Source organism: Culicoides brevitarsis, chromosome 1 (genome assembly GCF_036172545.1).
Source record: "Culicoides brevitarsis isolate CSIRO-B50_1 chromosome 1, AGI_CSIRO_Cbre_v1, whole genome shotgun sequence".
Lineage (NCBI taxonomy): Eukaryota > Metazoa > Arthropoda > Insecta > Diptera > Ceratopogonidae > Culicoides > Culicoides brevitarsis.
In genome coordinates, this window is record NC_087085.1 from 11,859,984 (window position 1) to 11,872,417 (window position 12,434).

At 31.7% G+C, this 12,434-nt stretch overlaps 4 protein-coding genes across 5 annotated transcripts; 3 read left to right on the top strand and 1 right to left on the bottom strand.

The window, feature by feature from the left end:
- Window positions 1–230: 230 nt before the first annotated feature.
- On the top strand, window positions 231–1,282 carry LOC134827849 (DNA-directed RNA polymerase II subunit RPB3). The gene is made up of 3 exons (XM_063840702.1): window positions 231–403; window positions 465–609; window positions 674–1,282. The coding sequence occupies exons 1-3, from the start codon at window positions 318–320 to the stop codon at window positions 1,280–1,282; spliced, it is 840 nt and encodes a 279-aa protein (XP_063696772.1). The 5' UTR covers window positions 231–317.
- A 161-nt stretch (window positions 1,283–1,443) lies between these two features.
- On the bottom strand, window positions 1,444–2,253 carry LOC134827851 (protein Dr1). The gene is made up of 4 exons (XM_063840703.1): window positions 2,104–2,253; window positions 2,008–2,038; window positions 1,795–1,954; window positions 1,444–1,738 (listed from the first exon to the last, which is right to left on the bottom strand). The coding sequence occupies exons 1-4, from the start codon at window positions 2,166–2,168 to the stop codon at window positions 1,461–1,463; spliced, it is 534 nt and encodes a 177-aa protein (XP_063696773.1). The 5' UTR covers window positions 2,169–2,253; the 3' UTR covers window positions 1,444–1,460.
- A 94-nt stretch (window positions 2,254–2,347) lies between these two features.
- Window positions 2,348–3,541, top strand: LOC134829538 (B-cell receptor-associated protein 31). The gene is made up of 2 exons (XM_063842643.1): window positions 2,348–2,411; window positions 2,529–3,541. The coding sequence occupies exon 2, from the start codon at window positions 2,575–2,577 to the stop codon at window positions 3,244–3,246; it is 672 nt and encodes a 223-aa protein (XP_063698713.1). The 5' UTR covers window positions 2,348–2,411; window positions 2,529–2,574; the 3' UTR covers window positions 3,247–3,541.
- A 3,600-nt stretch (window positions 3,542–7,141) lies between these two features.
- LOC134826986 (sterol O-acyltransferase 1) lies at window positions 7,142–9,599 on the top strand. Of its 2 annotated transcripts, none has more exons than XM_063839504.1 (6): window positions 7,142–7,277; window positions 7,517–7,610; window positions 7,767–7,834; window positions 7,896–8,212; window positions 8,270–8,415; window positions 8,477–9,599. In XM_063839504.1, exons 2-6 carry the CDS (start codon window positions 7,553–7,555, stop codon window positions 9,490–9,492), a joined length of 1,605 nt encoding a protein of 534 aa, XP_063695574.1. In that variant the 5' UTR covers window positions 7,142–7,277; window positions 7,517–7,552; the 3' UTR covers window positions 9,493–9,599. The 2 variants fall into 2 exon arrangements, with proteins under 2 accessions (XP_063695574.1, XP_063695575.1); XM_063839505.1 differs by having other exon boundaries at window positions 7,770–7,834.
- Window positions 9,600–12,434: the final 2,835 nt, after the last annotated feature.

The window sequence follows — 12,434 nt, forward strand, 5'->3', positions numbered from 1 at the left end:
CGATTTTGAATGGTTTTCCACTTTATTCGAGTATTATTCGCGTTAATTATCGTATTTTGCGCTGATTTTCACCGAATTTAATTGAAATATCGACTAAAAAAGGAAAAAAATTCAATAAATTCTATTGTTGATATTCAAAGAGCATCGAAATTTGCCAAACCTGCTAATTCATGCGTTCTTAACAATTTCTTACTCCTCAAGCAATAACACTACACAACACGTACAGCATACGAGCGACGTAAAAAAGGCATCTTGAAGCGTTCTGGAGTGCATTTTTAGCTAAATTTAAGAGATTTCACGCCAAATAAAGCCGGAAAATGCCGTATGCGAATCAGCCATCAGTTCACATCACCGAACTAACTGACGAAAATGTCAAATTTATCGTAGAAGACACGGAATTGAGGTAATTTCCGAATTGTTTGTATGAATTTCAATCGTTGTTTATGATTTTTTTACATTTTTAGTGTGGCAAACAGCTTACGCCGAGTATTTATCGCTGAAACTCCCACTCTCGCGATTGATTGGGTGCAGTTGGAATCAAATACAACAGTTTTGGCTGACGAATTTCTCGCACATCGCATCGGACTCATTCCATTGATCTCGGATGAGGTTAGAAAAAGTTCCCTCCAGTTCAATGAATTTCCAAATTTCATAAAATTTTTATGTTTTTTAGGTCGTTGAACGCATAAATTTCAGCAGAGATTGCACGTGTCTCGACTTTTGCACGGATTGCAGCGTCGAATTTACGCTCGATGTCAAATGCACAGACGAACATACGCGTCACGTAACGACAGCGGATCTAAAATCGAGCGATTCTCGCGTTTTGCCCGTCACATCGAGGCATCGCGATGACGACGATAACGAATATGGCGAAGCAAATGACGAAATTTTGATTGTAAAGTTGCGTAAAGGGCAGGAACTGAAATTGCGTGCTTATGCGAAGAAGGGATTTGGTAAGGAACATGCCAAATGGAATCCGACAGCCGGTGTGTGTTTCGAATATGACCCGGATAACAGTATGCGACACACGTTGTTCCCCAAGCCCGATGAATGGCCAAAAAGTGAACATACCGAATTAGACGAGGACCATTTCGAGGCGGAATACAATTGGGAAGCGAAGCCAAACAAGTTTTTCTTCAACGTGGAGTCGTCCGGGGCTTTGAAACCCGAACATATTGTCATCATGGGCGTTCAGGTGCTCAAAAATAAACTTTCCAACTTGCAAACGCAATTGTCGCACGAGACGCAACAAGATGCCTTGGCAATCCATCCGGGAATCTAAGCGCAGAAATTTACGTTAAAAATAATAATTTCTTTATTCAATCAATTCTCGTGTGTGAAGTCGCGGGAAATTTGTGTAGAATTTGTTCAAACGAAAGAAAAATATGGAGGTGAAAAAAAAAGTATTGGCAAAAAAAAAATTAAAAATATAAAGAAAAGTAGAAAAGTCTTCATCATCTTCAGTAATCGTCGTCACTCTCTTCCTGCGAATGAATCCGATTGTGCAGCAGTTGGGCACTTTGTTGCACAGCTGCCGCCTGCAATTGGCACCACGCAGCTTGCTCCTCCTGTTGTACGTGTTCGCGAGCTTTGGCAAATAGCTCTTGTTGTTGTCGGAACAACTCCTCCTCGGGGATGCCCAAGTTCTCGAGGCGCGTATTTTTGCGACGTCGTTTCGCCGCTACTTGCTTGCAGTCACTCAGCACGGCTTCCGCCTCTTTTTTGTAGTCCTTAAAACCTGCAAAAAATTTTTTTGTTAAAATTTTCCCCAAAATTACGCGGAAATGGACTTGCCTAGCCTATCTAATGCTTCTAATACGTGTTCTGCATTTATTGTCTTTTTGTTTCGTTGATTGCAAACGTCATTCGCTTCGGAACTTATGAGATGGATGAACTCTGTGCAGCAATTGAGGATCAGTTCGCGACTCTCGTTGGCAACGCGAATCGATGGTACCTGCAAAAAAGGCGTTAAAATCGCGAAAAATAAAAAAAAATTACATTTTTTACCAGTTCTTTGATCATTTTGTTTATGGATGCCCTGAAATGCGAGAAAAACAGTGGATAAACAATCCCCAAAATCGGTCAAGGTTTTTTTCCTCTCACCTCGGTAACGTAAGTTCTTCATCGTCTGGCGTCGGGGGACACAACACATCGTCATTATCGGACATGATTCCGCTGTTTCTGTTCTCTTAACTCTAGAAATTGGTGATTTTTGTAGCGAGTATTTGATTGATGGTGATTTTCGTTATCACTTCCATTCGTCTCATCAAGTGAAGACCCAGCGCACAATTAAAAATTTGTTCTGACCCAAGGCACAGCGATTTTGAACCCATGATTTGTTTTCGGAGGATAAAATTGAGTAGTACCAAGTTCGTCATCGTCAACCGAAGTAAAAAAATATACGAAAAAAGGTAATTTCATTCGATATTTGAGCCTTAAAAGAACAACAAAACTTTAAAAAAATATTTAAAAAATACACGTCAACTGTTAAAAACTCAAAAATTAATAAAAAAAATCGAATTTTTCAGATTTTTCGAGAATTGAAGAAAATTTCGTCATCATCAACACACCACAATGAGCTTAATTTGGGGAATTATCGCCGGTTTCTTGTACTTTGAAATCGTCATCGTACTTTTGCTCACACTCCCGTTGGCCAGTCCCACAAAATGGGCTCGTCTCTTCCGTTCCCGCTTCTTCGGCATGCTCCGGAATCAAGCGCAAATCTACTTTTATTTGCTGCTCGCGATTCTGGTAATCTTCTTGCTCGAAGCCATTCGTGAGATGCGCAAATACAGTCACACAGATCCCGCAGCTGAGGCACATTTGAACGTCGGCATGCAACACTCGATGCGTCTTTTCCGCGCACAACGCAACTTTTACATCTCCGGCTTTGCGATTTTCCTCGTTTTGGTCATTCGTCGGCTGGTAGTCTTGATTCTCGATCAAGCCTCGTTGACGGCACAAGCGGAGGCAAGTATGCGTCAAGCACAAAGCGCCTCGTCTGCAGCTCGTACCTTGATGAGCCAAAAGGGCGACGGAAAAGACGACAAGAAGGATGGCGGCAGCGAAGTTGCTGACTTGAAGAAGAAAATCGCCGAACTCGAACAAACACTGAGCAAGGAACGCAAAGACAAGGAAGCAATGAAATCCCAATCGGAGTCACTTAACAAGGAATACGACCGATTGACGGAGGAATTCAGCAAGTTACAACGCAAACTCACAATTTCCGGGGGAAAAGACGACTAAGAACACCACGTCAGCTGTTACTTGTTATTTTATTAATAACTTGCGAAATTGTGTTGAAATTATTTTGGGAATGTGCATTTTCTGTGCCCCGTTTTCTACTGCTAGCCAACTTTGTATTTATTCACTATTAACTTTTTTTTTCTGTCAAGAACTTGGGACTGTTGAGGCTGTTGTTATTTATTGAAAAAAAAAGGTTCTTCATCACAAATAAAAAAAAAATTGAAAATTTTGGGAAATCTATTGCTTGACGATTTGTCATTAAACATCAAAAAATAATTAACAAATAATAAAACTTTAATTTTATATGAAAAAAAAATCAGGTGGTTTCACTTTTTTTTTTGTATAAATAACGATGACGTATTTTGACCTTCAATATTGAAAATAAACATAAAAGATTGTTGATTTTTGTATGTCTTAAAATTTTTCATAATTTTTTGTTCTTATTTCGTCATATAATTGAGATATTTTGCATGTTAGTCATTTTTTTTTAAGGAGATAAGAAACATTATTTATTCTGAGAATAATTCGAAAACTTGGTTGATATTGATTCAAGTTCAAGGTTCAAAATTATTTTTTTGCATTTATTTGAACTTTGATCTTTTTATAAAAAAAATAAATTAACAAAAAATTCCATAAAAAAGAAAAAAAAAATACTTATCTTAAAATCAAGGAGATTTTGATGAAAATCATCTTTAGAATGCATATTTATTAAATTTTAGCTTTGAAATCCATCAAATATGGGTTGAAAATTGACTTGTAAAAAAACAACGGTTTTTGCCCCTCATATGATAAAATCGTTGTTTTTTTTATTTCTTCAAAAATCGATCAGATTTCAATGGAAATCAACTTTAGAATGCATATTTATTAAATTTTAGCTTTGAAATCCATCAAAAAGTGACTTGAGAAAAAACAACGGTTTTTGCTCCTCATATGATAAAATCGTTGTTTTTTTTTATTTCATCAAAAATCGATCTGATATCAATGGAAATCAACTTTAGAATGCATATTTATTAAATTTTAGCTTTGAAATCCATCAAATATGGGTTGAAAATTGACTTGTAAAAAAACAACGGTTTTTGCTCCTCATATGATAAAATCGTTGTTTTTTTTATTTCTTCAAAAATCGATCTGATATCAATGGAAATCAACTTTAGAATGCATATTTATTAAATTTTAGCTTTGAAATCCATCAAAAATGGGTTGAAACTTGATGTGAGAAAAAACAACGGTTTTTGCTCCTCATATGATAAAATCGTTGTTTTTTTTATTTCTTCAAAAATCGATGATATTTGAATGGAAATCATTTTCAAAATGCATATTTATTAACTTTTAGCTTTGAAATCCATCAAAAATGGGTTGAAACTTGATGTGAGAAAAAACAACGGTTTTTGCTCCTCATATGATAAAATCGTTGTTTTTTTTATTTCTTCAAAAATCGATCTGATATCAATGGAAATCAACTTTAGAATGCATATTTATTAACTTTTAGCTTTGAAATCCATCAAAAATGGGTTGAAACTTGATGTGAGAAAAAACAACGGTTTTTGCTCCTCATATGATAAAATCGTTGTTTTTTTTATTTCTTCAAAAATCGATCTGATATCAATGGAAATCAACTTTAGAATGCATATTTATTAACTTTTAGCTTTGAAATCCATCAAAAATGGGTTGAAACTTGATGTGAGAAAAAACAACGGTTTTTGCTCCTCATATGATAAAATCGTTGTTTTTTTTATTTCTTCAAAAATCGATCTGATATCAATGGAAATCAACTTTAGAATGCATATTTATTAAATTTTAGCTTTGAAATCCATCAAAAATGGGTTGAAACTTGATGTGAGAAAAAACAACGGTTTTTGCTCCTCATATGATAAAATCGTTGTTTTTTTTATTTCTTCAAAAATCGATCTGATATCAATGGAAATCAACTTTAGAATGCATATTTATTAACTTTTAGCTTTGAAATCCATCAAAAATGGGTTGAAACTTGATGTGAGAAAAAACAACGGTTTTTGCTCCTCATATGATAAAATCGTTGTTTTTTTTATTTCTTCAAAAATCGATCTGATATCAATGGAAATCAACTTTAGAATGCATATTTATTAACTTTTAGCTTTGAAATCCATCAAAAATGGGTTGAAACTTGATGTGAGAAAAAACAACGGTTTTTGCTCCTCATATGATAAAATCGTTGTTTTTTTTATTTCTTCAAAAATCGAGAAAAAATCGAAAAAACAACGGTTTTTGCTCCTCATATGAAAAAATCGTTTTTTTTTATTTCTTCAAAAATCGAGAAGATATCAACGGAAATCAACTTTAGAATGCATATTTATTAAATTTTAGCTTTGAAATCCATCAAAAATGGGTTGAAACTTGATGTGAGAAAAAACAACGGTTTTTGCTCCTCATATGATAAAATCGTTGTTTTTTTTATTTCATCAAAAATCGATCAGATTTCAATGGAAATCAACTTTAGAATGCATATTTATTAAATTTTAGCTTTGAAATCCATCAAAAATGGGTTGAAACTTGATGTGAGAAAAAACAACGGTTTTTGCTCCTCATATGATAAAATCGTTGTTTTTTTTTATTTCTTCAAAAATCGATCTGATATCAATGGAAATCAACTTTAGAATGCATATTTATTAAATTTTAGCTTTGAAATCCATCAAAAATGGGTTGAAACTTGATGTGAGAAAAAACAACGGTTTTTGCTCCTCATATGATAAAATCGTTGTTTTTTTTATTTCTTCAAAAATCGATCTGATATCAATGGAAATCAACTTTAGAATGCATATTCATTAACTTTTAGCTTTGAAATCCATTTGAGAAAAAAAAAACGGTTTTTGCTCCTCATATGATAAAATCGTTGTTTTTTTATTTCATCAAAAATCGACCAGATATGCATGGAAATCAACTTTAGAATGCATATTTATTAAATTTTAGCTTTGAAATCCATCAAAAATGGGTTGAAACTTGATGTGAGAAAAAACAACGGTTTTTGCTCCTCATATGATAAAATCGTTGTTTTTTTTTATTTCATCAAAAATCGATCAGATATCAATGGAAATCAACTTTAGAATGCATATTTATTAAATTTTAGCTTTGAAATCCATCAAAAATGGGTTGAAACTTGACGTGAGAAAAAAACAACGGTTTTTGCTCCTCATATGATAAAATCGTTGTTTTTTTATTTCATCAAAAATCGACCAGATATGCATGGAAATTATCTTTAGAATGCATATTTATTAAATTTTAGCTTTGAAATCCATCAAAAATGGGTTGAAACTTGATGTGAGAAAAAACAACGGTTTTTGCTCCTCATATGATAAAATCGTTGTTTTTTTTTATTTCATCAAAAATCGATCTGATATCAATGGAAATCAACTTTAGAATGCATATTTATTAAATTTTAGCTTTGAAATCCATCAAAAATGGGTTGAAACTTGATGTGAGAAAAAACAACGGTTTTTGCTCCTCATATGATAAAATCGTTGTTTTTTTTATTTCTTCAAAAATCGATCTGATATCAATGGAAATCAACTTTAGAATGCATATTTATTAAATTTTAGCTTTAAAATCCATCAAAAATGGGTTGAAACTTGATGTGAGAAAAAACAACGATTTCTGCTCCTAATATGATAAAATCGTTTTTTTTTATTTTAGCAAAAATCGACCAGATCTTTTGAAGAAATGTTTAGCTCAAATTTAATATTCCTTTCTATCATTAAAAAAAAATCAAACAAATATTTGAATCATATTACCCCCATTTACGGCGTTTCCCTAAAAATACCCGTACAAGTGTCTACAGACCGAATGCGATAATGCATTATTATTTTTTATTACATTTCTTTCAAAATCCATACGACATGCGTTTGTACAGAAAATTCTCGTTTTGTTTAGTTCAATTTCGGTATTTGAATAGACAACATCGTAACATGTTGTAGCATAACAAAAATTCAAGAGATTAGAGGACATTCACTCAAAAAAATTATTCTTAATTTGTGTTTGTTTAGTGTTTTGTTAAAAAGGTACCAGCATTACTTTTAACATTTTGAGTAAAAAAAAATATTTTTTTATATTGAAAAAGTAAAAAAAGGACTCCCACGTGGATCGTCCTAAAATTCTGATTCAAGAAATTTTTTAAACATTCGTAAAATCAATCAATCAATGAGAAATAATTCGACACTTGTTATCTTATCAAGTCTCGTTATTCAATAAATAATCAGCTAAACCCCGTTTTTTTTTGTTTTTGTTTGTATTTTTATAGATTCGTTAAATTAAACGTAGCAAAAAAATCAGAAAAATGGTTGAGACAGTCATTCATCGGAAGCCGAAGCAAGGCACAAGCACCTCTGAACAAGGTAAATTTTGTTAAATTTTTATTAAAAAAAAAATCAAAGTCTTGTAAGTTTTTTTTTGTTATGCAAGTTTTGTCATAATCTAATTAAAGTTGACACCAAGTGACGTACTTACAAAGCACAATTATGAACTTAAATGATTTTTTATTGTTTTTTCAGTAGAAAACGAGCCACAAAGTGATTTAGTGCAAGATATGAGGATGGAAAAAGTTCGCCGAAAGATTGAAGTGAGTAACGTTCTTTGTCTCTCGTTTCTTATCACTTATCAGATTTTTTTTTGTCTTTCAGAAAATCCAATGCGACATCCTAAAAGAGGTCGACCAAAAATTATCGGTCATGGTTGAGGATATTTTGGATGAGATGGAAAAAGAGGCATCTGCGAGTTCGGAATTTCGACAATTATTCACGGAAGATGTCGAAGTAACTGCCAAGAAAAAGCAATTTAGAAACGGAAAGTTGCCGGATAAGGAATTTTTGCAAAGAAATTCACTTTTAACGGATTTGTTGGAAGTTAAACATATTCGAACTATTTATCACATCTTCCTTGTCATAATGCTGATGACCTTTTTGAATACCCTTACGCATGATTTTGTGGATCAAGGAGTGTAAGTTTATGAAAAAAATTGCTTGGTTTGAATTAATTGAAATATTTTTGGTTTTAGGATTAATATTGGAGTTTCGCCGATCTTTTTGGGTTTCAATAATTTTCATTATGCGTTTGGAGTGTGGATTATAATGCAAATTATCACGTTTTTAGTTCATCCCGTATTTAAATTATGGGCTAATACGAGACAAATTGTTCCTAAAAGTGAGTTTTTTTCAAATATTTTTTTAAAAAAATTAATTTTTATTATTTTTTTACCTTTTAGATATGAGAAAACCATTCGATTATTTTTCAATTGTGGCATACATTTCCTACATCATCGCTTTTGGATATGTTTTCACCTATTCTACGATCGTTTTCAAGCTCGCACCGGCATCATCTATTGCTTTTCTGCTTGAAATGACACGATTTCTGATGAAAACGCACGCTTTTGTTCGTAGCAACATCCCTCGAGCTCTTCTTCCGAAGTTCAAAGAGGCCTCAGAAGACAAACCTGGCTTCTATATTCCGGATTTCAGTAAATATTTGTATTTCCTCTTCATTCCAACACTCGTCTATCGTGACAGTTATCCCCGTAACAAACATATCAAATGGAAATTTGTCGCAAAATGCCTTCTCGAGACAGTTGGAATAATTTTCTACATGAGTTTCATCTTCGAGCGCACTCTGATTCCCGTTTTTCGTGACTTTGGCACGGCGCGCATCAAATCCGCCGCATTCGTTTTGCAGATTTTCGGTTGTATGATGCCAGCGATGCTAATTTTCCTCAGCGGCTTCTACCTGTTGCTCCATTGTTGGATGAATGCCTTTGCTGAGATGCTCAGATTCGCTGATCGGATGTTCTATCAAGATTGGTGGAATGCAACTTCGTTTCCGGATTATTATCGTACGTGGAATTGTGTCGTTCACGACTGGCTTTATGCGTACATTTACAAGGATTGTTACGAACATGTCTTTAAAAAGTCCAAATTGTGGTCGATGTTGGCTGTTTTTACGGTGTCGTCGTTCGTGCATGAGTATATAATCGCGTTTGCCTTCCATTTCTTCTATCCTGTGATGTTGGTTTTGTTCCAAGGCATCGGAGTGTTTGTCATGTTCATCACGAATAAGGAGAAAAACAGCATTGGAAACATTTTTATGTGGTTTAGTCTCATTTTGGGCAACAGTTTGATGATGTGTCTGTATAATATGGAGTTCAATGCTCGAAGAAATTGCGAAGTTGGAGACTCCGTGATCGATTATTTCATTCCTGTGTCATGGCATTGCAATGGAATAATCTAAAAAAACAAATTTTCAGGACGAAAATGAGAAATGGGACTGACTTTTGTATCCTTTAATATTACTTATTGTTAGAAAAAAATTATTGGTATGGTAAAATAAAGAAAAAAAAATTGCTTTGACACAGTTTTTGACACAGTTTTTTTGCTCTTGATTTAGTTTTCAAAACAAAACTATGTCAAAGGAAAAAATTTTTTTCAGTTTCAATTTTTTGGCAGTTTTGAGTTAAAAAATGATTAAAAATGATAAATTAGAGCTCTCTGATAAATTTTTATCCATTTGTTGATCATTGATCCATTTGACAAAAATTTGCTTTGACACATGTTTTTGACACAGTTTTTTTGCTCTTGATTTAGTTTTCAAAACAAAACTATGTCAAAGAAAATTTTTTTTTCAGTTTCAATTTTTTTGGCAGTTTTGAGTTATAAAATGATTAAAAATGATAAATTAGAGCCCCCTGATAAATTTTTATCCATTTGGAGCAAGATTTGACAAAAATTGCTTTGACACAGTTTTTGACACAGTTTTTTTGCTCTTGATTTAGTTTTCAAAACAAAACTATGTCAAAGAAAATTTTTTTTTTCAGTTTCAATTTTTTGGCAGTTTTGAGTTAAAAAATGATTAAAAATGATAAATTAGAGCCCCCTGATAAATTTTTATCCATTTGGAGCAAGATTTGACAAAAATTGCTTTGACACAGTTTTTGACACAGTTTTTTTGCTCTTGATTTAGTTTTCAAAACAAAACTATGTCAAAGAAAATTTTTTTTTTCAGTTTCAATTTTTTGGCAGTTTTGAGTTAAAAAATGATTAAAAATGATAAATTAGAGCCCCCTGATAAATTTTTATCCATTTGGAGCAAGATTTGACAAAAATTGCTTTGACACAGTTTTTGACACAGTTTTTTTGTTCTTGATTTAGTTTTCAAAACAAAACTATGTCAAAGGAAAATTTTTTTTTTCAGTTTCAATTTTTTAGCAGTTTTGAGTTATTCTTGATTTAGTTTGCATGAATATAATCTTTGCTTTCCAACAAAATGATTCAAAGGAAAAAAATGATAGAAAATGATTAAAAATGATAAATTAGAGCTCTCTGATAAATTTTTATCCATTTGGAGCAAGATTTGACAAAAATGGCTTTGACACAGTTTTTGACACAGTTTTTTTGTTTTTGATTTAGTTTTCAAAACAAAACTATGTCAAAGGAAAAATTTTTTTTTTCAGTTTCAATTTTTTGGCAGTTTTGAGTTAAAAAATGATTAAAAATGATAAATTAGAGCCCCTCTGATAAATTTTTATCCATTTGGAGCAAGATTTGAAAAAATTGGCTTTGACACAGTTTTTGACACAGTTTTTTTGCTCTTGATTTAGTTTTCAAAACAAAACTATGTCAAAGAAAAAATTTTTTTTTTCAGTTTCAATTTTTTGGCAGTTTTGAGTTAGAAAATGATTAAAAATGATAAATTAGAGCCCTCTGATAAATTTTTATCCATTTGGAGCAAGATTTGACAAAAATTGCTTTGACACAGTTTTTGACACAGTTTTTTTTGCTCTTGATTTAGTTTTTAAAACAAAACTATGTCAAAGGAAAAAAATTTTTCAGTTTAAATTTTTTTAGCAGTTTTGAGTTATAAAATGATTAAAAATGATAAATTAGAGCCCCTCTGATAAATTTTTATCCATTTGGAGCAAGATTTGACAAAAATTGCTTTGACACAGTTTTTGACACAGTTTTTTTGCTCTTGATTTAGTTTTTAAAACAAAACTATGTCAAAGAAAATTTTTTTTTTCAGTTTCAATTTTTTGGCAGTTTTGAGTTAAAAAATGATTAAAAATGATAAATTAGAGCCCCTCTGATAAATTTTTATCCATTTGGAGCAATATTTGACAAAAATTGCTTTGACACAGTTTTTGACACAATTTTTTTTTTTTTGCTCTTGATTTAGTTTTTAAAACAAAACTATGTCAAAGAAAATTTTTTTTTTCAGTTTCAATTTTTTGGCAGTTTTGAGTTAAAAAATGATTAAAAATGATAAATTAGAGCCCTCTGATAAATTTTTATCCATTTGGAGCAAGATTTGACAAAAATTGCTTTGACACAGTTTTTGACACAGTTTTTTTGTTCTTGATTTAGTTTTCAAAACAAAACTATGTCAAAGGAAAAAAATTTTTTCAGTTTCAATTTTTTGGCTGTTTTGAGTTATAAAATGATTAAAAATGATAAATTAGAGCCCCTCTAATAAATTTTTATCCATTTGGAGCAAGATTTGACAAAAATTGCGTTGACACAGTTTTTGACACAGTTTTTTTGCTCTTGATTTAGTTTTCAAAACAAAACTATGTCAAAGGAAAATTTTTTTTTTCAGTTTCAATTTTTGGCAGTTTTGAGTTATAAAATGATTAAAAATGATAAATTAGAGCCCCTCTGATAAATTTTTATCTATTTGGAGCAAGATTTGACAAAAATTGCTTTGACACAGTTTTTGACACAGTTTTTTTGCTCTTGATTTAGTTTTCAAAACAAAACTATGTCAAAGAAAAATTTTTTTTTTCAGTTTCAATTTTTTGGCAGTTTTGAGTTAAAAAATGATTAAAAATGATAAATTAGAGCCTCTTTGACAAATTTTTATCCATTTGGAGCAAGATTTGACAAAAATTGCTTTGACACAGTTTTTGACACAGTTTTTTTGTTCTTGATTTAGTTTTCAAAACAAAACTATGTCAAAGAAAATTTTTTTTTTCAGTTTCAATTTTTTGGCAGTTTTGAGTTAGAAAATGATTAAAAATGATAAATTAGAGCCCTCTGACAAATTTTTATCCATTTGGAGCAAGATTTGACAAAAATGGCTTTGACACAGTTTTTGACACAGTTTTTTTGCTCTTGATTTAGTTTTCAAAACAAAACTATGTCAAAGAAAATTTTTTTTTTCAGTTTCAATTTTTTGGC

What these genes read in the sequence shown, in the direction of transcription:
- LOC134826986 (XM_063839504.1), top strand. Translation starts at nt 7,553, where the DNA reads ATGGTTGAGACAGTCATTCATCGGAAGCCGAAGCAAGGCACAAGCACC. An exon ending in GATTTTGTGGATCAAGGAGT is followed by an intron (nt 8,213 to 8,269) that starts GTAAGTTTATGA and finishes TTTTGGTTTTAG; the next exon opens with GATTAATATTGGAGTTTCGC. An exon ending in GAGACAAATTGTTCCTAAAA is followed by an intron (nt 8,416 to 8,476) that starts GTGAGTTTTTTT and finishes TTTACCTTTTAG; the next exon opens with ATATGAGAAAACCATTCGAT.
- LOC134827849 (XM_063840702.1), top strand. Translation starts at nt 318, where the DNA reads ATGCCGTATGCGAATCAGCCATCAGTTCACATCACCGAACTAACTGAC. An exon ending in GTAGAAGACACGGAATTGAG is followed by an intron (nt 404 to 464) that starts GTAATTTCCGAA and finishes TTACATTTTTAG; the next exon opens with TGTGGCAAACAGCTTACGCC. An exon ending in TTCCATTGATCTCGGATGAG is followed by an intron (nt 610 to 673) that starts GTTAGAAAAAGT and finishes TATGTTTTTTAG; the next exon opens with GTCGTTGAACGCATAAATTT.
- LOC134829538 (XM_063842643.1), top strand. Translation starts at nt 2,575, where the DNA reads ATGAGCTTAATTTGGGGAATTATCGCCGGTTTCTTGTACTTTGAAATC.
- LOC134827851 (XM_063840703.1), bottom strand. Translation starts at nt 2,168, where the DNA reads ATGTCCGATAATGACGATGTGTTGTGTCCCCCGACGCCAGACGATGAA. An exon ending in GAAGAACTTACGTTACCGAG is followed by an intron (nt 2,039 to 2,103) that starts GTGAGAGGAAAA and finishes CTCGCATTTCAG; the next exon opens with GGCATCCATAAACAAAATGA. An exon ending in ACAAAATGATCAAAGAACTG is followed by an intron (nt 1,955 to 2,007) that starts GTAAAAAATGTA and finishes CCTTTTTTGCAG; the next exon opens with GTACCATCGATTCGCGTTGC.